The sequence below is a fragment of the Acinonyx jubatus genome, chromosome D3 (genome assembly GCF_027475565.1).
Source record: "Acinonyx jubatus isolate Ajub_Pintada_27869175 chromosome D3, VMU_Ajub_asm_v1.0, whole genome shotgun sequence".
In the NCBI taxonomy this organism is placed as follows: domain Eukaryota; kingdom Metazoa; phylum Chordata; class Mammalia; order Carnivora; family Felidae; genus Acinonyx; species Acinonyx jubatus.
Window position 1 is genome coordinate 30112048 of NC_069392.1, and position 24054 is coordinate 30136101.

The 24054-nt window shown below is 35.9% G+C and overlaps 1 protein-coding gene across 3 annotated transcripts in view; it reads right to left on the bottom strand.

Moving 5' to 3' along the window:
• RNMT (RNA guanine-7 methyltransferase) overlaps nucleotides 1-24032 on the bottom strand; it is a 35292-nt gene extending 11260 nt beyond the window's left edge. The window contains exons 1-8 of one of the 3 annotated variants that reach the window (XM_015077555.3): nucleotides 23891-24032; nucleotides 20847-21301; nucleotides 19083-19218; nucleotides 15720-15845; nucleotides 13103-13218; nucleotides 11294-11475; nucleotides 10573-10737; nucleotides 7298-7415 (exon numbers count right to left, since the gene is read on the bottom strand). In XM_015077555.3, the coding sequence (XP_014933041.1) occupies nucleotides 7298-7415; nucleotides 10573-10737; nucleotides 11294-11475; nucleotides 13103-13218; nucleotides 15720-15845; nucleotides 19083-19218; nucleotides 20847-21263 (1260 nt within the window). In that variant the 5' untranslated portion in view covers nucleotides 21264-21301; nucleotides 23891-24032. Of the gene's footprint in view, nucleotides 1-7297; nucleotides 7416-10572; nucleotides 10738-11293; nucleotides 11476-13102; nucleotides 13219-15719; nucleotides 15846-19082; nucleotides 19219-19376; nucleotides 19547-20846; nucleotides 21302-23296; nucleotides 23838-23890 lie in introns of those variants that run through there. The other 2 variants (XM_053206710.1, XM_053206711.1) reach the window with 2 other exon arrangements.
• Between the last annotated feature and the right edge of the window lie 22 nt (nucleotides 24033-24054).

Genomic DNA, 24054 nt, shown 5'->3' on the forward strand with positions numbered 1-24054 from the left:
GGCAAAAAAAAACCAAAAAAACCTCTGCAAACAACTGGCGTGAAGGATAAAAAGACCAGGACACATTAGTAGAGCATACACAGCACACAACAGAGATACTCCTGGAAGTGCCAGGCCCTGGGGGCCAGGGAACACTGCACAGCGCAGTACTATGGGACTTGTTCTTCATAAAGCCATTATGCTCAAGAACAGGAAATATAGTTGACTTTCCTAATACACAGAGACTTAAACAAAATGAGAAGACAGAGGAATTTGTCCCAAATGAAGAACACTACAAGGCCACGATCAGAGACCTAAGTGAAATACATAGAAGTATATGCCTGATGGAGAATTTAGAGCAATGATCATACAGATACCCACTGGACTTGAGGAAAAAATGAAGGACATCATCAGTGAGGCCATTAATGCAGATAAGGAATAACACAGCAGAGATAAAGGGCTCAATAAATGAAATGAGAAACACACCCAATGGAATGAACAGCGGCAGGGTGGAAGAAGCAGAGGAACAAATTAATGACCCGGAAAACAGAGTAATGGAAAGTAATCAAGCTGAACAAAAGAGAGAAAAAAGAATTATGCAAAACGAGAATAAACTTAGGGAACTCAGTGACTCCATCAAATGCAGTAACATTCGTATTACAGGAGTCCCAGAAGAAGAAAGAGAAAAAGGGGCAGATAATTTATTTGAAGAAATATTAGCTGAAAGCTTCCCTACTCTGAGGAAGAAAGTGAATATCCAGATCCAGGAAGCAGAGAACCCCCATGAAAATCAACAAAAGCAGATCCACATCAAAACATGCTGTTATTAAAATGGCAAAATATAGTGATAAAGAAAAAACATTAAAGGCAGCAAGGCAAAAGAAGTCATTAACTTACAAGGGAAAACCCATGAGGCTAGCAAGAGATTTTTCAAAAGAAACTGTGCAAGCCAGAAGGGAGTAGAATGACACACTGAAAGTGCTGAATGGGAAAAATACGCAGCCAAGAATACTCTATCCAGCAAAGCTATCATTCAGAATAGAAGGAGAGATAAAAAGTGTCCCAGACAAACAAAAACTAAAGGACTCTGACCACTAAACCGGCTCTGCAAGAGATATTGAAGAGGACTGTCCTAAGTGGAAAGACCAAAAATGACAGTATGAAGGTAGGAAACACAAAAGCAGTAAAAATGAGTATTTCTATAAAAACTCAAAGAATTCACAAAATAAAAAGATGTAAAGATATATACCTAAAACGTGGAGAGGAGAAAAATAAAGAATGGGTTCAAACTCAAATGACCATCAGGTTAATACAGACTGCTGCATACGGAAGATGTTCTATAAAAACCTAATGGTAACCACAAATCCAAAACCACTAATAAATAAGCAAAGAATAAAGACAAATAAATCCAAATATATCACTAAAGGAAACCAGTAAACCATGAAAGAGAGAAAGACAAGAAAAGATCAGGGAAAATCTCCAGAAACAACCACAAAACAAATAATAAAATGGCAATAAATATATACCTATCAATAATTACTTTGAATGTAAGTGGACTAAACACTCCATTTGTAAATGGATTAAACACTCCAATCAAAAGACACAGGGTGAGAGAATGGATAAAAAACAAGACCCAGAGCGCCTGGGTGGCTCAGTCAGTTGAGTGTCCAACTCCTGATTTTGTTTCAAGTCATGATCCCAAAGTCACGGGATTGAGCCTCACCATCAGGCTCCATGCTGAGTGGAGAGCCTGCTTGAGATTCTCTCTCTCACCCTTTGTCCCTACCCTGCTCGCGCTCTCTAAAATAAACAACAACAACGAGAGACTCATTTTAGACCTAAGATTGAGAGCGAGGGGATGGAGAAACATTCATCATGCAAATAGATGTCAAAAGACTGCTGGGTAGCAATACTTACAACACACAAAATACACTTTAAAACAAAAACTGTGACAAAAGGCCAAGAAGGACACTAGATAATAAAAGGGACAATCCATCAAGAAGATAGAATGATTGTAAATATTTATGGCCCCAATATGAAAGCACCCAAGTACTTGGGTAAAACAATAAGAATATATAAACAATAAGAAACAATAAGAATATTAAGAATATTAATAAGAAATATAGGAAATATAAGCAGTAAGAAATATAAACAATAAGAAATATAAAACAATAAGAAATATAAAGGAACTGATGATAATACAATAATAGTCGGGGACTTTAACATCCCACCTATATCAATGGACAGATTATCTAAACAGAAAATCAACAAGAAAACAATGGCTTTGAATGACACACTGGACCAGATGGATTTAACAGATATATTCAGGACATTCCATCCTAAAACAGCAGAATGCACATTCTTTTCAGGTACACATGGAATATTCTTTTAAAATAGATCACAATTAGGCCACAAAACAAAGCTTAACAAATTCAAAAAGATAGAAATCACACCATGTACCTTTTCTGAACACAACACTATGAAACCAGAAGTCAAGCACAAGAAAAAATCTGGAAAGACCACGAATACATGGAGGTTAAACAATATGCTACTAAACAATAAATGGGTCAACCAGTAAATAAAAGAATAAATTTAAACAGTACATGCAAACAAATGAAAATTAACACACAACAATCCAAAACTTCTGGGATGCAATAAGGCAGTTCTAACAGGGAAGTTTATAGCAATACAGGCCTACCTCAAGAAGGAAGAAAAATCTCAAATACACAACCTAACCTTACATCTAAAGGACCTAGGAAAAGAACAACAAATAAAACCTAAAATCAGCAGAAGGAAGGAAATAATAAAGATTAGAGCAGAAATAAATGATATAGAAACTAAAAAAACCCAAAAAACAAAAATAAAAAATAAACAATAGATCAATTAAACCAGGAGCTGGTTCTTTGAAAAAAATTGGTAATTGAAATTGATAAACCTCTAGCCAGACTCAACAAGAAAAAAAGGGAAAGGGCCCAAATAAATAGAAACACAAATGAGAGAGGAGAAATAACAACCAACACCACAGAAATACAAACATAAAATATAAGAGAATCTTATGGAAAACTATAGGCAAACAAATTGTGACAACCTAGAAGAAATGGATAAATTTCCAGAAACATATAAATTACAAAAACTGAAACAGGAAGAAATAGAATATGTGAACAGACTGATAATCTGCAAAGAAATTGAATCAGTAATCAAAAAACTCCCAAAAAACAAAAGTGCAGGACATTTAAAGAAGAGTTAAAATCTATTCTTTTCAAACTATTCCAAAAAAAAAAAAAATGGAAAAGAAAACTTCGAAATTCATTCTGTGAGGCCAACACTGCCCTGATACCAACATCAGATAAAGACATCACAAAAGAAGAGAACTATAGGCCAATATCTCTGATGAACATAGATGCAAAAATCCTCAACAAAATAACTAGTAAACCAAGTCCAACAGTACATATAAAAAAATCATTCACCAGAATCAAGTAGGATTTATTAATGGGTTGCAAGGGTGGTTCAATATTCATGAATCAATTGTGATATATCACATCAATAAGAGAAAGGATAAAAACCATATGATCATTTCAACAGACACAGAAAAGTATTTGACAAAGTATAACATCCATGCATGATAAAAACCCTCAACAAAGTAGGTTTAGAGGGAACATACCTCAACATAGTAAAGGCCATATATGAAAAACCCAGTTAACATCATTCTTAATGGGGAAAACTCAAAGCCTTTCCCCTAAAAACCAAGGAACAAGATAGGATGTCCACTCTCATCATTTTTATTCAGCATAGTACTAGAAGTCCTACCCACAGCAATCAGACAACAGAAAGAAATAAAAGGCATCCAAATTGGTAAGGAAGAAGTAAAACAAGAAAAAGACTGAATATAGGGAACAAACTGATGGTTACCAGAGGGCAGTTGGTGGTGGGGGAGGGGGGGTGAGATGGGTGAAATAGGGTATGGGGATTAAGGAGTCCACTTGTCCTGATGAGCACAAGGTAATTAAAATAAAAAATTAAAAATACATATGAAAAATGAATCAACAGAGAACCCTGTGAGTTCAAGGTAAGGAAAATAATCCAGCTTCCAAAATAGAGGCAGTCTCCATATTTCTTTAAGAATTTGAAGAAGGGCTACACATACACAAAAATGCTGTTTTAAGGCTATGCTGGCCAAATGTTTATTCAAATTACTTCAAGTGCTATTTTTAATCCATCTCAAGTAACATCCCTTTATACTATGAAGTGTATTGCTTTGTAATATATGTAAATGAAACCATAATGAACTACATAGAATACTTAATATTTAACAACCATCTACTCTACAAAGGTTATATATTCTAATTCCTTTGTCTTTTTACAACAAACCAGCCAGCAAAGAATCACTTCAGACCTAGATCTTCCTAGTAAATTTTTAAGAAAATGTTTCAGGGGCACCTGGATGGCTCAGTCAGTTAAGCATCTGACTTCAGCTCAGGTCATGATCTCAAGGTTCATGAATTCGAATGCCACATCTGGCTCTCTGCCGTCAGCACAGAGCCTGCTTCAGATCCTCTGTCTCTCTCTCTCTGCTCCTCCCCAGTTCTGGCACACATGAGCTCTCTCTCCCTCTCAAAACTAAATGAATGAAAGAAAGAAAGAAAGAAAGAAAGAAAGAAAGAAAGAAAGAAGAAAGAAAGAGGAAGGAAGGAAGGAAAGAAAGGAAGGAAGGAAGGAAGAAGGAAGGAAGGAAGGAAAGAAAGAGAGAGAGAGAGAGAAAGAAAGAAAGAAAGAAAGAAAGAAAGAAAGAAAGAAAGAAAGAAAAAGAAAGAAAGAAAGAGAAAGAAAGAAAGAAAATGATCTAGGAATGTCTACTTTGCTATCTTCCTTTTTCCCTTCTTTAAATGTATCCCACAGTAAGCTCAGACATTCGAAATTTGGTTGTTTACTATTTAAAAAGTACTTAGCTTTTTGGAGTCCCATATTGCTATAATCAGCAACTTTACCTTTTATGGTATCTTAATACAAGGGATATAAGAAACACCACTTTTAAGTGTTTTTGAAACTTTAATCCCATATCTTGTGGTTTCATCCTATTATAAAGCTTCAAAACTTCAATGTGAATGACTGCAAACTATTCTGTTGTAAATATGCTCTTCAAAGTATCAGTAAGTATAAGATTCCTGCATGTGATTATCTGCCTCTCACTAGACATCTATCTCTCTCCCCTCTCAATCACTTTAAAAGACCAAACAACATACGACTATAAAGCTGCAGAACTGATTATTCTTTTGAAAACAGGTGAAAGAAAAGAAAACAGGTGTCAGGATTTTATAACCATAGTGCCTTGAGTCTTTTCATTCTTCCTTCCCTCTGCTACAGTGCTCTAGGAGAGCAAAGTTATTGGTTCTATTGCTGAATCTCTGGGTCAGCTCAAGGCTGATGGCTTTAGGAAAAGATTTTTTTTTTTAATAGCAAACATCAGAAAACAGATCCATTTAAAACTCTAACACAGACTAAAACAATTAGCATTCTGACTGTGTCTCTGGTCTTCACACCCCTCCAAACCATCCTCTATACTACCATCTGAGTCATGTTCCCACTCGTGGAACATGTTGTCTCCTGCTCAAAGTCCTTTATAGACTTGCAGAAGTAACTTGGTGAAGAAGTAGGAAAAACCAAAGGACTTTTTCAATTACATGCTATTACATTCATGTATGTTCCCAGAGGGATAAGTCATATCCTCAAAGGCAACACTGGGGGAAAAGGAAGACTGGAGAACCACTTTGCTAAAGAAAGTTTTTCCTACTTCTTCAAACATCCCCTACTCTTTCATGCTTCTCTGCCTTCACTCTTAGTTTACTATTTTCACAAAAGACCCTTTCGGATAAGCACTTTGAGTATTTCATTACTGCAATTCTCATATTGTACTGAATAACTGGCTTGAATGTTTATCTCCTCAACATACCATAAGATCCTTGAAGAAAGGGGACCCTGCTATCCCATATCCCACTTTCCACATACAATTTTGAAAAAATTACACATATCAAGTCATTACATACATGCTAAGAGAAAAATATAAATAACTGATCATCGTACATGCAAAGCACCACCAAGTTAAGGATGACAAACTACAGGCATGTGTGTGTGGTGATTTGTGTACACACACTTTTTCTAGTTTTCTTTTCTCTCTCAAAACAAAAACAAACCTCTCCTGCTAACATAAAAAATACAAATATTCTTAATTCTAAAATACAGAAAATATAACCAATGAAGAATGTAACATTTTAGTCGTTAGTAGTTTCAAAAGATAACTTAGGATTTAAAGAGGATCTTTCCACTCAAAATTGGGAAAGCTGTATAGATGCAATTGCAGCAGGAGATTTGTTTGAAAACCACCTATAAAAACTAAAGAGTATCTTAGGTTTACAACTTTGTGGCCTTGAAAAACTCATGTATCCTCTCTGAACCTAAGATGGCCCATTTTAAACTGTGGAAGGGGACTGTTTTGCCTATTTCATGGGGGTAATTAGCAAAATAAGTGAGTATGCTTGCAGTACTTTAAAAAATATTCTCAATTGAACGAACTCTCTAAAGAAGTTTAATAACCATTTGATTAATATGATCCTGTTGATAATAACAAAAATGTTCACTATTTCAGATCTCATTAAATACTGAAATGCTTGTATAGAAGCTGCCATTGCTGCAATTTGGGAAAGCAGAGAGGAATCCAGGAGTTAAAACAGGTCTCAGCAGCAATATAGTCTAAAAGACCAGAATCTTGCTAGATAGTCACCAAAGAACAAAACTAGGCATGGTATGAGCTCATCTTAGATCCTGGCCAGGAAGATTTTAAATTACTAATGTAACCAAAGGGAATTATTGTGAAGAAGTAATGTAATTTTGCACCCCAGGGGATATTTGGTAACATCTGCAGTCATTTTTGGCTCACAACTGGGGGCAGGGGTACTACTGACATCTAGTGCATAGACGCCAGAGATGATGTTCAATATCCTGTGACTAGAACAGCCCTTCACAACAAAGAAATTACCCAGTCCAAAATGCCAACAATCCTGAGGTTAAGAAATCCTATCTTAAAACAGTCTATCTAGAAAACAGAATTTGATGACAGTGACATTCATTTATTCATTCCAGTATTTCCTGAGCAGCCATGAAGGAAAGTTTCTGTAATGAGCTCTGTCCTGGGTGCTGAAGGGTCTAGAGCAGTTAAGAATAATCTGTGTGATTTATATAAATATTGAGCATCTATATGGTCTTGAAAGGAATCTCAGAAACAGTCAAACAAGTTTATCATGACCTAGAATTTCTAAATACTTACCTCCAGGGCCTGCATTCGTTTTAACAGCATTTTATTTTCACTATTCTTAACCTTTTCTTCATAGAATTCCAGAAATGTTTTTTTGTAGACTAGTTTCATATTGTACTTCTTTGCCATTCTGTCCAAAATAGATTACTTAATTAAAACACTTCCACATTATTTATAATTCCTCAATAGTTTACTTTCACACAACAGTGACAACTTCTGGGCATCACTAAAAAAACTATCATTATAAATTCACAATAGGATGATACAAAATGAGTGAAGAGCAACATACCAATAATTACATCTATAAGAAAACATGCATTCTCAATCTCAATAGGCCACAGGTAACTCTATTACTGTAATAAATGGGTCATGAAAGTAAAAGGAAAGGCTGTGAGACAGGGATGAAAGCTGTAAGGAACATTTTTCTATCAATTTCATTTATTTAACTTAATCCCTTACAGTGGCATTGAAAACAGCTGCCATTCCTTTTTAAAATATTCTTTCATCTCTTGGATTCTCTAGCAAAAGACACTATTAATTTTTATAATACACCTGTAGCTGCTTCTTCACAGTTTGTTTTACAAATGCCTTTTACCCAACTTGTAAATTTTAATGTTCTGAAGAGTTTGGCCCACAGCCTTACTCATTTTCTCCTTCCTGACTTTACACAGCATGCCAACAGCTATCTGTAGTTCAGCTCTCTCATCACTCATTTATTCCACTGTTTCCTAGAAATCTCCACCAGGATGTGTCACAGGAATTCTCTAACTTTCCAAATCCAAGGCTGAATCCCACTAGACCATTCTGCCAATCTTTATTTCAGTAAATCCATCTAATGATTCGTGCCAGAAACTTCAGAGTTCTCCATGCCTCTTCTCTCCAATGCCTGCTGTGTTCAACACACCACTACATCCTCTGTTTACCTATAAAATATACTTCAAATAGGTCTTCTTACCCCTTCATTGGCTACCATCTTGCTTTAACCACCACCACCACCACTCAGCTGTACTACTTCGCTAGGTTCCATGGTTCTATTCTTACTCTCCCTCAATGAATATTTCAACTGCAACCAGACTGAGTTTTCAAAAATACACACATGTCACTTTCCCCCTTTACGCCCTTCACTGGATCTCCACCACACAATTCAAAAGGCTTCAGCATGGCCTTTAAGGCACTCATCTATAAAGGAATGCTGCTTTAGGGCATCTGGCTGGCCCAGTTGGTACAGCATACAACTCTTGATCTTGGGGTTGTGAGCTCGAGCCCCATACTGAGTGTAGAGCTTACTTTCAAAAAAAAAAAAAGGAAAATGCTCCTTATCTTGAGCCACTTGGGCCCTCATTCCTTATGACCACACAATGGCCTTCCTTTAGCTCCTTGAAAGAGCCAAGCCCTTTCCCATTTCAGGGCCTTCATACATATTGTCACTTATACCTGGAACATTCTCCCTTCCAGTCTTCAACTGGCCAACTTCTATTCATCCTTTAGATGTTGACTTAAACATCACTTCTTCCTAGGTGGACTCTAAAATCCTCAATTACATTAGGTCTCCCTGTTATACTCGTTTTTTTCCTCACTGCATTTGTTAAAATTTATATATATATACATAGATATACATAGATAAAATTTATATATATATCAAAATTCATATATGATCTCAGGCAGCAGGTAAAGGAGGAGATGAAGGGAAAATAATTCTGAAAGAGTCCATGAGAAGATTTGCAAGATGACAACTGAGGGAACAGTGAGAATGGAAACATTTGAGAGCCACTGGATTTGTATGTAAGAGGCATCTGTGAGGCATCTGTAAGGCCTCCCCATAATTTGAATTAGCCTTCCTTGGAAAGACAACATGAGCAAAGAAAAGAGTCTCTTCTATTTTTGGCAGTTCATGAAACTCATAAATCTACAAAATAAGGCTTTAGAAATAAAACCAAGCTTAATGCCTGAGAAATACCATAATTACAAAGAACTGAGACTCAGTTTGACCAATCTGAATGGGTTTGCCATATAAAAAGCTAATTATATTTTTGATCAGTTTCTTAACAAAATGGCAGAAGGGCATCTCAAAATCCTGTGCATTTTCAGATTGTCCCACTGAATGTATAGCTGTTTTAGTAATTAATTTTTTAAAACTTTAGATATTATAGAGATGACTTGACACTTTACACATGCATCACCATTAAGCAATTTAAGTACAAAAGACTGCTAGTGCTTCCTTAGCATTTAAAAAAAAGTTTCATTATAGCCTTTATCTTTTTGGTTCTACTCAAATCACCAACTTTGTTAACCAAAAACACCAAGCTAACATACTAAACATATGAAATGACATACTAAAAAAATTTAATTTCTTCTCTTAGAAAGAGCAGAAACATTTCACAAGAGTTTACTAATGTTAAGGGGGGAAAAAGTGATTTAAAGTTTTAAATTTTACAGCTTATATAAATTGTACATAACATTTTTCTCATGTTCAGTCCCCATGCTATTTGATTTTCTCATACTATTATATAAAATTTTTATATATTATAGAATCCTAAAAATCTTGTATCTATAATTTTATAAGCTGACTGAGGCACAACTCAAGTAATCACCAACTCAAAATAAGTAGCAAATAAAGCTTTTTCATCAATAAAAGACTTTTGTCTTTAAAAGTACGAAATCAACTTAGGTTTGGTCAACTGTGACACGGCCTTAGATTTAAGTTGACTTTTCCACTTTCTGTCTCAGGGAAACCTCCAAGACCCAGGGGTCTCATAAGGCCTTGAAGCCTGGATAGCCCAAGTTTCCCTATGTCTGTAGTTTGCCAAGACTCTTAGGTCCAGGTGCACGAGTGAATACATTCCTGAATCAGGATATTATTATCAACACTGCCTGTGAGACACAGGCAATTTCAAAGCTATAGTGAAATGTAAAACAACTTTTAATACCTATCCTTGTCAAAAGAGGATCATTTTATATTACCAAAGTTACTAATAGTTTTTTTAAAAAATCCTTCTCTATTTGCAATGTAAGGTATTTTCTGCCACAAGTTGAAGGCAACAGGTTCCTTTCTTACCTACAGGATAAAGTAATTCTAAGGATGAAAGAAAACTAAATAAGCAAGGCTATTAGAGACCTATGGCACAAAACTGGATATGACGTTATTTTTTTTTCTTTTTCTTTACAAGGCTATACTTTTTCTTTGGGTTCTATGTAAAATAAGGAATGAATGGAAAGACTGATTTTTCCCCCCTTTTTTTCACTCTTAAGGCAAAAAGAGAAGAATAACAGATTAATGACATTCTTACTCATTTAGCAATGGAAAATAGACCAAGAATTCAGGGACATCCACAACACCTTCCAAGTTGAAGTCATATTTGCAGCCAAATAAAGGATAATCTCCTTTCTTCTGAAATTTCACAGTATATATCTCATTTCCAAATGATTCTGTTTCTGAAACTTCAAGGCGTCTTCTGTTAAAGGTTATCCCCAAAACAAAATAAAAAGATTAAAGCTGTTATTAGCTTAGACTTATTTTGATCAGATTATGCATATGAAAAAACTACCGGATTTTTAATTGGATTTCAGCTACTCTTAAGAAGCAATAAAGTAAAAGATAATGAACAATTTCACTCATAAAATTAGGCTAGAAATTGGTTTCACCACTCATGACTCCTGGGTAAGTCTTTGTTTATCTGATCCGGAGTTTGTCTAGCACTATAACCTCTGGCTGGATATAGCATTGGTCTCCAATTTATACATAAAAATGTTTTAAAGATCCATCTGTATTATCTATCTTTTGACCTTAAATGTTGAGTATCTACTCAAATACATTATCAAAGTGCTCAGCCCTTATCACAGTTCATGAGATGGACCCCTGGTAGGGCTCTCCTTCTCTCTCTCTGCTCCTCCCCGTTTGTGCACACATTCTCTCTCTCTCTCTCCCCCTCTCTCAAAATAAATAAACTTAAGGGAAAAAAAAAACTTTAACTCTGAGTAGCTTATAAGCCATGTATCAAAAGTACTTACATCAGTTCAAAGCTATTGGGAGTGGTACCAATAAAATAGCCTCCAGGGTTCAGTCTCTCACAAGCATTTCTGAGCATCATGTCAGCCTGCTCATAGGACTCAAATGAGTAGTGACAGACAAACTGACAACTGCAGATATCAAAGTACATTTCTGGGTCACGAAATTTGTCAATTAGAAGTTCCTGAAACAAATTAAAAATTAAAACAGGTCAACAGGGCACGTGGGTGGCTCAATTGGCTAAGCATCTGACTTCGTCTCAGGTCATGATCTTACAGTTCATGAGTTCAAGCCCCGTGTTGGGCTCTGTGCTGACAGCTCAGAGCCTAGAGCCTGCTTCGGATTCTATGTCTCCCTCTCTCTCCCTGCCCCTACCCTGCTCACACTCTGTTTCTGTCTCTCAAAAAGTGAATAAACATTAAAAAAAATATATATTAAAAAATAAATAAAATACAATGGGTCAAGATTTTGAAGTTAACTGCAACATAAAAAATTTTTAGTAACATAATTTGTAGAATTGGGGTCCTTTTTTTAATTTTTTTAATGTTTATTTTTTATTTTTGAGACAGAAACAGAGCATGAGCAGGGGAGGGGCAGAGAGAGAAGGGAGACACAGAATCCGAAACAGGCTCCAGGCTCTGAGCTGCCAGCCCAGAGCCCAATGGGGGGCTCGAACTCACCAACCGTGAGATCATGACCCAAGGTGAAGTTGGTCACTTAACGACTGAGCCACCCAGGCATCCCAGAATTAGAGTCCTTAAAACAAAAGTAGACATGCTCCTCCCAACCACCTATCTTTTCTCTCATTATGTATAATAAGGCCCACAATAAAACAATCTTTTCCTTCAATAAAGTAATTAAAAACTAGGGATTCTGAAATCATGTTTAAAAACTTATCAACCAAGTATGACATTTAAAAGAGTTGATGCTTTTATCTGGTTTACTTAAAAGCTGAAGTAAAATGATGTTGAACAGTAACTTTAACAGTATGTTTAAAAAACATAAAGCTGGCCTTTGGGATACTTTATAAACATGCAGAAGTGTTTTTAAAGGTTTCTGACATTCTAGCAGTATACTACCACTTTTCCACTTCACTTTCACAACTGCAAACAAAACGTATAGGATTAAAGATAGCTATAATAGTTTAATGAGCAAATGAGTCAGACAAAGCATTAAAGGTCAAGGTAAGACTTTCACTATTCAAGTGCCACTGTAGTTCTTAAACTTCATAGTTGTTAGGAAATTCAGAAACAGGTGGAAGGTGGAAAGCACCAAACTCTGATATGCTGGGAAACTACCCTAATAAATTATACTGTAAACAAAACATAAGTTCAGTTCTTTTTCAAAATACCGGAAAATAAGTCTTGTCTGAATGGAAAAGCAACAAGTGATTTCAAGAGTTCAAATTATTAAAAGCAAAAAGTTCCCAGAAATACTCAGTGGGTCATTTAAGAAAATTTACCATTAATAGAATTTCCAGTTGAAACTGAAAATGCATGTCTTGAGATTTTTAATGTTTCAAAGCACATTTTAAAAGAATGAACTGATTTTTAAAACACATCATTTATCCAAAGGAAAAATATAAAACATAAATTGACAAGGTCGCGGGATGGAGCCCTGCACTGGGCCTTGTGCTGACAGCATGCAGCCTGCTTGGGACTGACTGACTTTCTTTCTTTTTTTCTTTCTCTCTTTCTTTCTTTCCTTCCTTTCCCTTTCTTTCTTTCTCTCTCTCCACCTCTGCCACTACCCCCACCTCTAAAAATAAATAAATAAAATAAATAAATAGACAAATTAAAAAAATTCTGTACCTTTGAACAATCAGCAGTTATAAATTCTGCGTTGAAAATATATTCATTGTCACGACAACGATTTTTCATGTCCTCATACCGCTGCTGACACTGTTTGACAGAAACATCAGCGATATCTGCAAGGCAGAAAGGGACAGACATTAGTAACTGGCAAAGACCTAAAGAAATAAAATGTAAATGCAAAGATGGAACAAATCTACACATTAATCCAAACTGAACCTTAGTAAAAGCAAGGAGGTTCTATTTTCTTCAAAACAAAAGAAAGTCTCTGTTCAAATGCAAATATCCTATTACTTTTTAAAAGGATTAAAAGCTTTCTCAATAGATACTGACAACAGAAACGTCCTGTCATTATTTTTAAATGCTTATTCCAAGTTAAAAGTAGAAAATTTAGACTCCAATTTGAATTATAAAACCTAAACTACGTGCCCAGCTCAGAAAATATCAAGTTTGCTTTTTTTAATAGAATGTTATTTGCTTTTTCCATGTTGAGATTTGCACTGATGGTGCAAAAGCAATGAAAAGTAAAATGCTGGCACCTTATCATGAATACAAGGTAGCAGCACCAAATGGTACACGTAATACTTAATATCTTCTTCACCACTACAAACTAGCATGGACAAAAAAACCCCAAAAGCTAATTTCATTTAAGAATGCTCTTGATAAAGCTCAGCTCTTTTTCAATATTCTGTTTGATGAAATGGAAAGTAACAGAATATCTGTGCTACCTAACAAAGTTTGAACAGGACCAGTGTGACTGTGTTGTGAGCTGTACTGGACACTTTTTTCATAGAAAATTGTTTTCACTTGAAAGAACCAGTGACAGATAAACTGATTATTTAGACTTGGTGATTTGGCAGACATTTTTTGAAAATGAACAAAGTGAACCTCCACTGCAAGGAAAACAAAGGACAGTATTTGTTACCCATGATAAAACTTGAGATTTCAAGTGAAAATTACAATCTGAAACACTTCTACCACAACAGGCTGGGCATCTTCCCAATACTTAAACTTTTCTGATTGATGGTAACATTAAAAAAAATGTGATTTCTTGATGTCAACATTTAGAAGATCTGCATAACTTTAGTGAACATTATTTTCCAAATATTACAAATCTTACAGGGAAAAGATCCATTCAAAGCGCAAGACAGACCAATGGATTTAAATGTAACAGAATATAAAAAGTTCATTGATACAGATTCAGATGCCACATTATAACTATCTGTAAGGAACTACTATCTCTTGAGTTTTTTTTTTTTTTTAACGTTTTTATTTATTTTTGAGACAGAGAGAGACGGAGCATGAACAGGGGAGGGTCAGAGAGAGGGAGACACAGAATCTGAAACAGGCTCCAGGCTCTGAGCTGTTAGCACAGAGCCCGACGCAGGGCTCGAATTCACGGACTGCGAGATCGTGACCTGAGCTGAAGTCGGACGCTTAACCGGCTGAGCCACCCAGGCGCCCCTATCTGTTGAGTTTTGATATAATATCAAAGATGAATATGCTCAATTATCTGAAAAGTGTTAAAATACTCCTTCACTACAACTATTCATCAAATAAAATAACACATCAAAACACAATGAATGCAGAAACAGGTATGAAAATCTAGTTGTCTCCTATTTTTCTATACTCTAAAGGGATTTGGAAAAATATTTTTAAAGACTAAAATATTTTTAGTCTTGTCACTAAACTTTATTTTTTATTGATGAAAAATATTCTTTAAATTCTCAGTTTTAATTTCTATAATCAATAGATATAGGCACATACACAAAAGTTTTCTCATCCTCAATCTTAAAAATAAAGGTGTATGGCACTCATAAAACCAAAAATTTGGGAAGTGTCAAAATAGGTAACTTTATATAGATGGTGCTGTACATTTCACTGCACTGGAAGAACATAACATCTGCTTGTCCTACTTCAGTGTTAAGACTGACCAGTGGGTTCAGGAGCTTGATTCATTCAGTTATTAAATTCCTATCAACTTTTCACCTAATAGATTTAGCAACTTCTATGATTGTTGCTTAGATCTATTATTTCATTGAGGGTGGAAAATAGTGATTTTCATCATTCCTCCTGCATTTATTCATTAGGAGTTTTTAGTTAAGAGGAATTTTCTTTGTCAACCATTTGGTTACTTTGAAATACAGTTCACATAAGGTAAGGAAGATACATACTCAGCCCCCACCCCTTAATTTATGAATTTCAGAATGATGAGTAAGTTTCCTATAGCAACCTCGAAGGGTGAATACTGAGGGTTTGGGGGGGTTTTTTTCCCCTTTATTTGGTGTTTCAATCTACTGTAATCACTATTCTTTTTGATGATGAAATTGTCCTATCTTTGGCCAGTGGAAGTCTTTTCATGTTTGTGTTTTAGACATGACTCTTTGATTACTTCCTTCCTTTTAGGGAGGACAAGTTATACCAGGCTCATTAACTATACTGCATAATACCATCAGTAAAGTCTCATAATTCATTTTTAAAAAACACCCATCTCACACACAGCCTCAGATATCTTCTTATAAGATCTTTTAGTATCATGTGATAATGAGATCCTGTTCATTTTCCATTTACCTGACTGATCACGAATTATTCTTCCCCACATCATTATTTACGTTACCTGTACAAACTAGCTTATTAATTCTTCCCTTTTTCCACTTGAGCAAATCTCCACCTTTGCCACATCCCAGGTCCAAAACAGTGATATCACGTTTTTTTTTCTGTCGTACCTTTTCTAAAAATTCCCCTAAAAGAAATAAGTCATAAGAAATGATCTTTCCTCCATTTTTACTACAGCATCAACTGCAACCCCTAAAAACCTACTAACTTCTGCCTGACATTTACTATAAACTATTAAACATTTATATAATTCATAACTTTTGGTAAACATTTCAAAATATGACTAAGAGTTAAGTTCATCCTCTAGCATTAAAGATAAAAGAGTATCTGTCTGGTATTTTAGAAAGTTAAGACAGGTTTTTGAAGGTTACTCTTAGAACTTGATTCAACACTAAATAGCAGACATTTTAAATTCTAATTAATACAAGAAAATCCAACACTTGCTCATGATAAAGAAAAAAACCTACTCGTAATTTTTATAGTTTTCTCTTTCCGAAAGCTAAATGTTTAGCTTATAATATACCTACGTAAATCAAAGTAATTATGGGGTCAAGAGTGCTTGATTTTCAAAAAAGGTGTCAGGCTTACCACCAAAACAAATATAACAAATATAAGTCCAAAAACTATACATACCTCTTAACTTTACTATCAGAGTTCTTTTTTTTTGATTTTTTTTAAACGTTTTAATTTACTTTTGAGAGAGAAAGAGAGAGACAGGGTGCAAGCGGAGGAGAGACAGAGGGAGACACAGAATCTGAAGCAGGCTCCAGGCTTCAAGCTGTCAGCACAGAGCCCAACACAGGGCTCGAACTCACAAACTGTGAGGTGATGACCTGAGCTGAAGTCGGACACTTAACCAATTGAGCCACCCCAGTGCCCCAGTATCATCAGAATTCTTAAACCACTCTAAAAAATCTTTCATCCCTTGGGGCGCCTGGGTGGTGCAGTCGGTTAAGCGTCCGACTTCAGCCAGGTCACGATCTCGCGGTCCGTGAGTTCGAGCCCCGCGTCAGGCTCTGGGCTGATGGCTCGGAGCCTGGAGCCTGTTTCCGATTCTGTGTCTCCCTCTCTCTCTGCCCCTCCCCCGTTCATGCTCTGTCTCTCTCTGTCCCAAAAATAAATAAAAACGTTGAAAAAAAAAATTTTAATAAAAAAAAAAAATCTTTCATCCCAATCTACCAAATCACATTAATAACCAACAAATAGTATCAGTATGGTCCAATGTATCAATAGCCAAATGGTTCAAATATCAGTTAAAGGCCTATTAATATTCTTAAAAAACTGAAGTATTCAGCAATTCAAAAACCTGATACAATGCTGAATCCTAGATCTACTCTTCTTGTCCTTATTATTCTGAGTTTAACAGTTCCTATTTCATGTGTGTACTACTGTGACTGCTAAAATACTCTGGGTAAATATTTCTGCCTTTCACTGTCCATAAGATGTTAAAGTAACTTTGACAGAAGCACAGTGTTCTATATTTAATTTTCTCCTAGAAAACTTAAATAGCATAATAAATGAATGACAAAGAATGGGTGTTTGAAAAGAGAAAGGAAAAAGCCAGAGACAGAACTTGGCACAGACCACACTGTTGCAAAAGAATCAGAAAGACAGGTGCAGATAGCAAAGCACCCAATGAGAGAGTTGCTGAAGGAAGAAAGAATAGCATGAATATGCAGGGAGAAAAAATTTATTAAATCTGACTTATGACTTTTTGAAAATGACCTGTTTCCCTGATTATAAAAATAATACAATGATGTAAAAAATACAGATGAACTTAAAAATATTTATTCAATGAATAATACAAGAACAAATGACACATCAGAAAAAATACCCAAGAAGTTATCTATGTTACTGATGATGATGATGAAGAATGGAAAAGAAAAACTGAAAAGAAATGAGAATTAGGGTTCAAAGATTACCTTAAAAGTATAGACTAAAAATGCCGTAATACTAACCTTAAAAAGGGGGGTGGGGTGGGGAGGAATTGGGAGGCAACATTTAATTACCCTAGCTGAAAACTATCAGAGACAAATAAGTCATATTTCTGTAATAAAATGAGTATGAAAAACAAAAGTGAGATAGAAAATATTAATATGTGTTCGAAATAATGAGCCTAGTTCCCACTCCTAATAACTATTCAGAATGAATAAGGTATCTTTAAAAATTAGTAAATTACTAGGATGCCTTGCTGACTCGGTCAGTAAAGCATGTGACTTTTGACCTAAGGGTTGTGAGTTCAAGTCCCACATTGGATTTAGAGATTACTAAAACAATAAAATCTTTAAAATAAGTAAAATAAAAATTAGTAAATTATCATCAAAACTACTAAAAAGTCTCCATAATTAGCACTTCATTCTTTCCAGTGTCATCACAAAAGCATTCTCACTTTTCCTGAGGCTGGCTTTTAAATAAATAAAAAAAAACACCAAAATCTTACTGTGAAAAACTTCACACTGGCTTTTAAAAATTCTCTAAACTCACCTAAGAATCTACTTAATATGTTAAATATATAGAGCAATAAATATGTTCTGAATCATATTTCTCCAATGATTTGCATTTTAATTTTTTTTAATGTTTTTTTTATTTTGAGAGAGCATGCACATGAGCAGGGGAGGGGCAGAAAGACAGAGAGAGAGAATCCCAAGCAGGTGTAGAGCTGGATCCCATGAACTTCGAGATTACGACCTCAGCCAAAATCAAGAGTCGGACACTTAACCGACTGAGCCACCCAGGCACCCCACATTTTAATTTTAAAGATGAGTTTCCATAAATAAAATGCTGGCTGGCTCCAAAAAGTTGGATGTCTTTATCAAGCCTCAAAGTAAACTTTACTTTTCCCCAGACACTGTGTAAGTTCAATAAAAAATTACCACATATGTGGTGATACCACCATCTTTACCAACTCATTAAAGGCCTAGAGATGAAAAATCATGACAATGCCCATTTTCTTGACTTAATAGAAGCTGAATGCTTAATCCAACAATGAGTCACTGCCCCAAAACTATTAGAGTAACATAGAATAATTACTTAATAGCACTAGGTAACCTTAATTCTTAGTATAAAAGGAGCATACTGCCTTTTGAAAGCCTGGTTAACTTATGAACTTAATATTAATTAAACACTCAGCAATATCTTAGTTACTCCAAAAGTAAATATGAAAAAAATGTATCTTAAAGGCCTAGTTTTCATTTTTGCTCCAATTTTACCAAGTCAAGGTTGGATAATTAAATGAATAGGAATGAAAGACCAAGTAGTTTAATGTATAACCATTTGGAAAGAAAAAAAAAAAAAAAAAAAAAAAACGAGACATAAGCTAAAATAAAAAATTCCAAACTATAAATAAAAAATCAATCATATATACCAATGAGGACGCTTTTCATCCAATTATTAAAGTTTCTGAGGTAAAAAATACGACTTTGGCTACGCTTCTCCAAACCAACTTCCTGAAGTTCATTGTAGTGGGCAGCCACTGCTGAACTGTGTCCCTCTTCTAAGTTCTGAAAATAAGAGAATGGAATAAAATTAAGGATCAGAACATGGCAAAAATAAGCCTTAAAAGAGCATCTGACCTATATAAGGATAAAATACTAATAAAATTGGTAAACTTCAAAAAGCAATGACATTGACCACATAATCCTACTAATTATAATCATACGTAAGATTTGTTCTCCCCTGTTTCCTGTATTTAAAAACATCTCTTGGTTTAAAATTTTCATCTTGATCTTTCATCTGTATAATTTTGGTGTCAATGTCTTAATAAAACCAGTACTCTTCCAGAGTTCTGATTTATTCAATTCAATAAATGTCCATCAGTGGATGGGGTTCCTATAAGAGAATAAAATAGGAATAAGTTATATTACCCTAAAACTCACATAAGCATTAAATAATACAAAGGAATTAGAACTCAATAAGCTGTATTCATGTCAATGGTTTTGTTTTTGTGGTTTTTTTTTTTTTTTCTCTTCATCTAACTCCAAAGTTTCAGTTTGTGCTCCTTACCTGATACTAAGCATTTTGCAAAAATGCTATGGTAGGTAAAGGGCTTCAAATTCCCACATTTCCCCGTTCAACCAAAGTGCTTCATCTTTTACCTATCTTACATATCAGGTTTAAGATTTCCACTTGAAAAAAAGGTTCTGCTGCTAATAAAGTTTGAAAACTGTGGTTATAATACAAGCTCCCCTCTGTTAACAAGAATTCACACTCCACCAACGACAAATGCCTGGCCTATCTGACACCTTACTTTTCAAGACTGATGGCAGAATTTTTACTCATTCACTGAAGTACTCTTTCTATTCAAATCCAGATTCTGCCTCAGATTCCTTCATAATATGGTATTCCCAGATGAAAATAACTTGCTGTTCCTTGTTCTAGAATATCCATGCTAAATATCAGCCTTAAAATTGCATGTACTACACCAATGAGAAGTTAGAAACAATATCATTTAAAGAATCACATTAAGAAAGGAATGTAGGGGTGCCTGGGTGGCTCAGTCGGTTGAGCGTCCGACTTCAGCTCAGGTCATGATCTCACAATCCGTGGGTTCAAGCCCCGCGTTGGGCTCTGTGCTGACAGCTCAGAGCCTGGAACCTGCTTCAGATTCTGTGTCTCCCTCTCTCTCTGCCCCCTCCCCTGCTCATGCTCTGTCTCTCTCTATCTCAAAAATAAATAAACACATTAAAAAGAAATGTTTTTAAAGAAAGGAATGTAAAGCTGGGTGTAATACTGAAATTTATCATCTTAAGTCATAATCTCTACTGTTTAGGACACAAGAAAGTGATGAATACCTAACAAAAAAGGAAAAAAATGTATCAACTGGTTTTTTAAAACACTGAGAAAAAGCAAACTATAAAAACTGGTTTTCAAGTTTCTAGTCAAATAAGAGTTCTTAAATAACAAAAATTATCTCAATTAGAAGTTTCATCTAAATAAAAGCAACTAAATTACAGAGTTAAAAACCTACTCTATCTTTTAAGACATTATCTATTACAAATAGATAAAAAATAATTACAAACTTATATTCTTAAGGTTTAAGATTATGTAAAAAACAGTATTATCTCACAGCTTCTCCACATTCCAATGTGACATATTCCATTATGAGTAAAAGAAAACACATTCAACATACTTTTTGCTTTTCAGGAACATCCTCAAGTTCTATTTTTCTCTTTTTCTGTGTGCCATCCCCAGTAGAAGGTTCATCTTTTGGAAAATCATCAGTTTCCATTCTTCTTTTCCTTGAAATGCCTTCATCATCACCAGAACCTTTTTCCTCTGGAACAATTTCAGCATCAAGTTTTCTTTTCTTGGTTGGAGTGTCTTCCCCACAACTAGAACTTTCCTTTACAATATCATCTTCAAATTCCATTTTTCTCTTTTTTGGTGTGTCTACGTGTCCACAGATAGGAGCCTTTTCAGAGGGCCCAGTCCCAGGAGTGGTTGTGTTTTCATTAATACTGAATGAAGACTCTGTTTCCGAATCTGTTGATACTTTTGCCTCTTCAAGAGAGATCTTTTCACACTCTGCTTTTACAGAATTTTCCATTTTTGATTACTTAGATGGTAAAACTTCATGAACTAACACTGGAATGGCAAAAGTTTGATATTACTCGTAAACATCAAGGCTGAAACTTTAAAACAATTTTAACCAGAAGCTAGCCATTTAATCTCAGTTATCAACTACGAGTTAAAAAATCTCATTATAGACAGAATATTGAAAATATTAACTAGTCTATATTACAAATGAATCTCTGAATATGCTAATATGCAAGTACTAACTATAATCCCCAAACACTTTATACAATCTTATCCATAAAAGTCATTACTGCCATTGAAACTGACAGATGAAGTGGGGGTATTATACAAGCACTAGTTTTATTTCTACTCTGATCTTTACTTTATAGCCTTGGTTCCCAAATTGTGAGCTGGACACTATAGCAAACTTGTACAGGTACAGCAGGGTATTTTAAAATTTTAAGGGAAACCATGATATCTGACATCTGGAAGATATCACAAATACAGCTTCAAATAGAGGTTTCAAATGAATAGATTGCACTACATTCCTTTCAATGACATCAGAACTTTGTGAAGCTGAGGTTGTGGTGGTACCACAGGAAATCAATGTGAATCAGGAAATGAAGTTGGCAATGTCAAATCTGACTTCAAAGCTTGAGAGTACCTAACAGGTGTATACATCCCATTAGTAATCCTTCATGGTTAACTAAGAAAAATAATCAGAGATATTAAGGGCACCAAGAACAGGAAAAGTCTGGGAACCTACAGTTAACTTCTGAAATCCTTATTTCATAATGGGTGTCAGAATTGGAAAGGAAAGACAGTATAAATAGCTTTGGACAAGAAGTTTCATGACCCAGCCTGCAACTTAATGACTATTAAGTCCGTTTCAAATGTTCACAGACCAATGTGTAAAATGGAAGGGGGACAGAAATAAGTGAACTATAGGACAGAAATTTATTTTTTTTGAGGGTTTTTTTTAATGTTTATTTATTTTTGAGAGAGAGAGAGAGAGAGACAGAGTGTGAGCAGGGGAGGGGCAGAGAGAGACAGAGACACAGAATCTAAAGCAGGGTCCAGGCTCTGAGTTGTTAGCACAGAGCCACACTCGGGGCTGAAACCCATGAGCAGTGAGATCATGACCTGAGCCAAAGTCAGACATTTAACCGACTGAGCCACCCAGGCGCCCCTGGGACAGAAATTTATTGAGTCATTTGACAATTTCACTATACTCCTACTACAAGGATCTCAATAAGGCACTATTTGGTTAGTCTTCAAGAAGCTTACAGCCTAAATACCACTTTTAAAATGTCAGGCTGTATTATTCAAACCAAATGGATAAGGGAGAGCAACAGTCAAAAAATCCATGAAATTCAGCAAATTCAGAATCTGAAAATTATGAAGAAGGGGGAAAAGGTCTTTTGAGTAAAGAAATAGAGTAAGAAATGAGGTTGCTTAAGGGAATAGGTAAAAACAAGTCACTATAAACCAGGAAAAGTTTCAAGGGATATTAGCTTTCAATAACCAAGGGGTAGGTAACAAAATACCAAGACGTGCCAAACTAGGAAGAACTGAATAAAAGAAAAAAAAAATCACCCAGAAATGTAATTTTCAGAATAACCACTTAAAATCATTATGTAGCAATACTGGCCACAAAATTATCAAACGCCTATCTTTTCCACCCTGCCACTTATTTCCTATTAAGGAAACAAAAATTGGTTTAAAGTCCAATAAACCAATGTGATTTAACATCGCTGGCTGCAATCAGCGCCTAAAATTAGTATTAGGAGTAAGAGTGGATTGTATTTTATAGGCAACTCTATATCTACGAAAGGGATGTAAAAAAAAAAAAAAATCGAATAGGTCAGAATAAACAACATAAAATTTCAAAGAACCGCAGAGGTGGGTAAGGTAAGAGTAGAAACTGAGCATCAAAGTGCAATCATGAATAAACTCCAAACTAAAGAAAGCTGCCCCTCAGAATCCTCAAGGAAGGAGCTTAGGGTACTGAGTAAACTGACATAGAGATGGAAGTTTATTAAATATCCAAATAGGCATTTCGACCTAGCTTTCCAGTCACACCTCTGAGGCAGGCCATGTCTTCGTCATTTCAGTTTCCCAAAGAACGACCGAGTAGGGCGCCAGGGCCACCTGGCTTAACCTCAAGCAGGTAAGTGTTCCGCCCCGACCCGCCAGCTAGATGGGGGTCAACTCGGGGGCCTAGGAGGACGCAACAGAGGCGAGAAGGGAAATCTTCAGACAAGTTCACCCTCTTCCGTCATTGGCGCGGCCTAGCTCTTACTAAACCTCGGGTCCGTATTTCCAAACCGCCGCTCATTACAGACGCTTCTTAGGATCTGACAACCCCTCCCCAACCCGCCTTCTCGGCACCACTGAGGTGCGGCCTGAGGCTCCAATTCTGGCTTCTCCAGATCCCGGCTCGCTCGGTCTGGAGAAGCAACAGAGCCCACCAACTCCTACAAGTACTGCCCACTTAGCTCCTGGCTGAGTGCACAATAAATCCCTCGCTACTAGTAGCGAAGGAACAGGGCTAACGCGAAGCGAGCGCGTGTCAAGAGTTGGAGTCCTCCTTCAAGAACGAAGGCAGCAGAGGGCCTAAACTCAAAGAAGAGCCAGCGTCCCAGCCGCCACACTCACCTACACATCCATCCACGATTCTGTTTGCGGAAGCGACCGTCGGCGCCACGCGTTGTTGTTACGCCATTTCCGGGGAGTGGCCGGATCACGTGACGTCGCTCTCCGCGGAGAGTGGAGCGTCGTACGACCTTTGCGCCGGAACTACGAGTCCCGTCGTGCAGCGC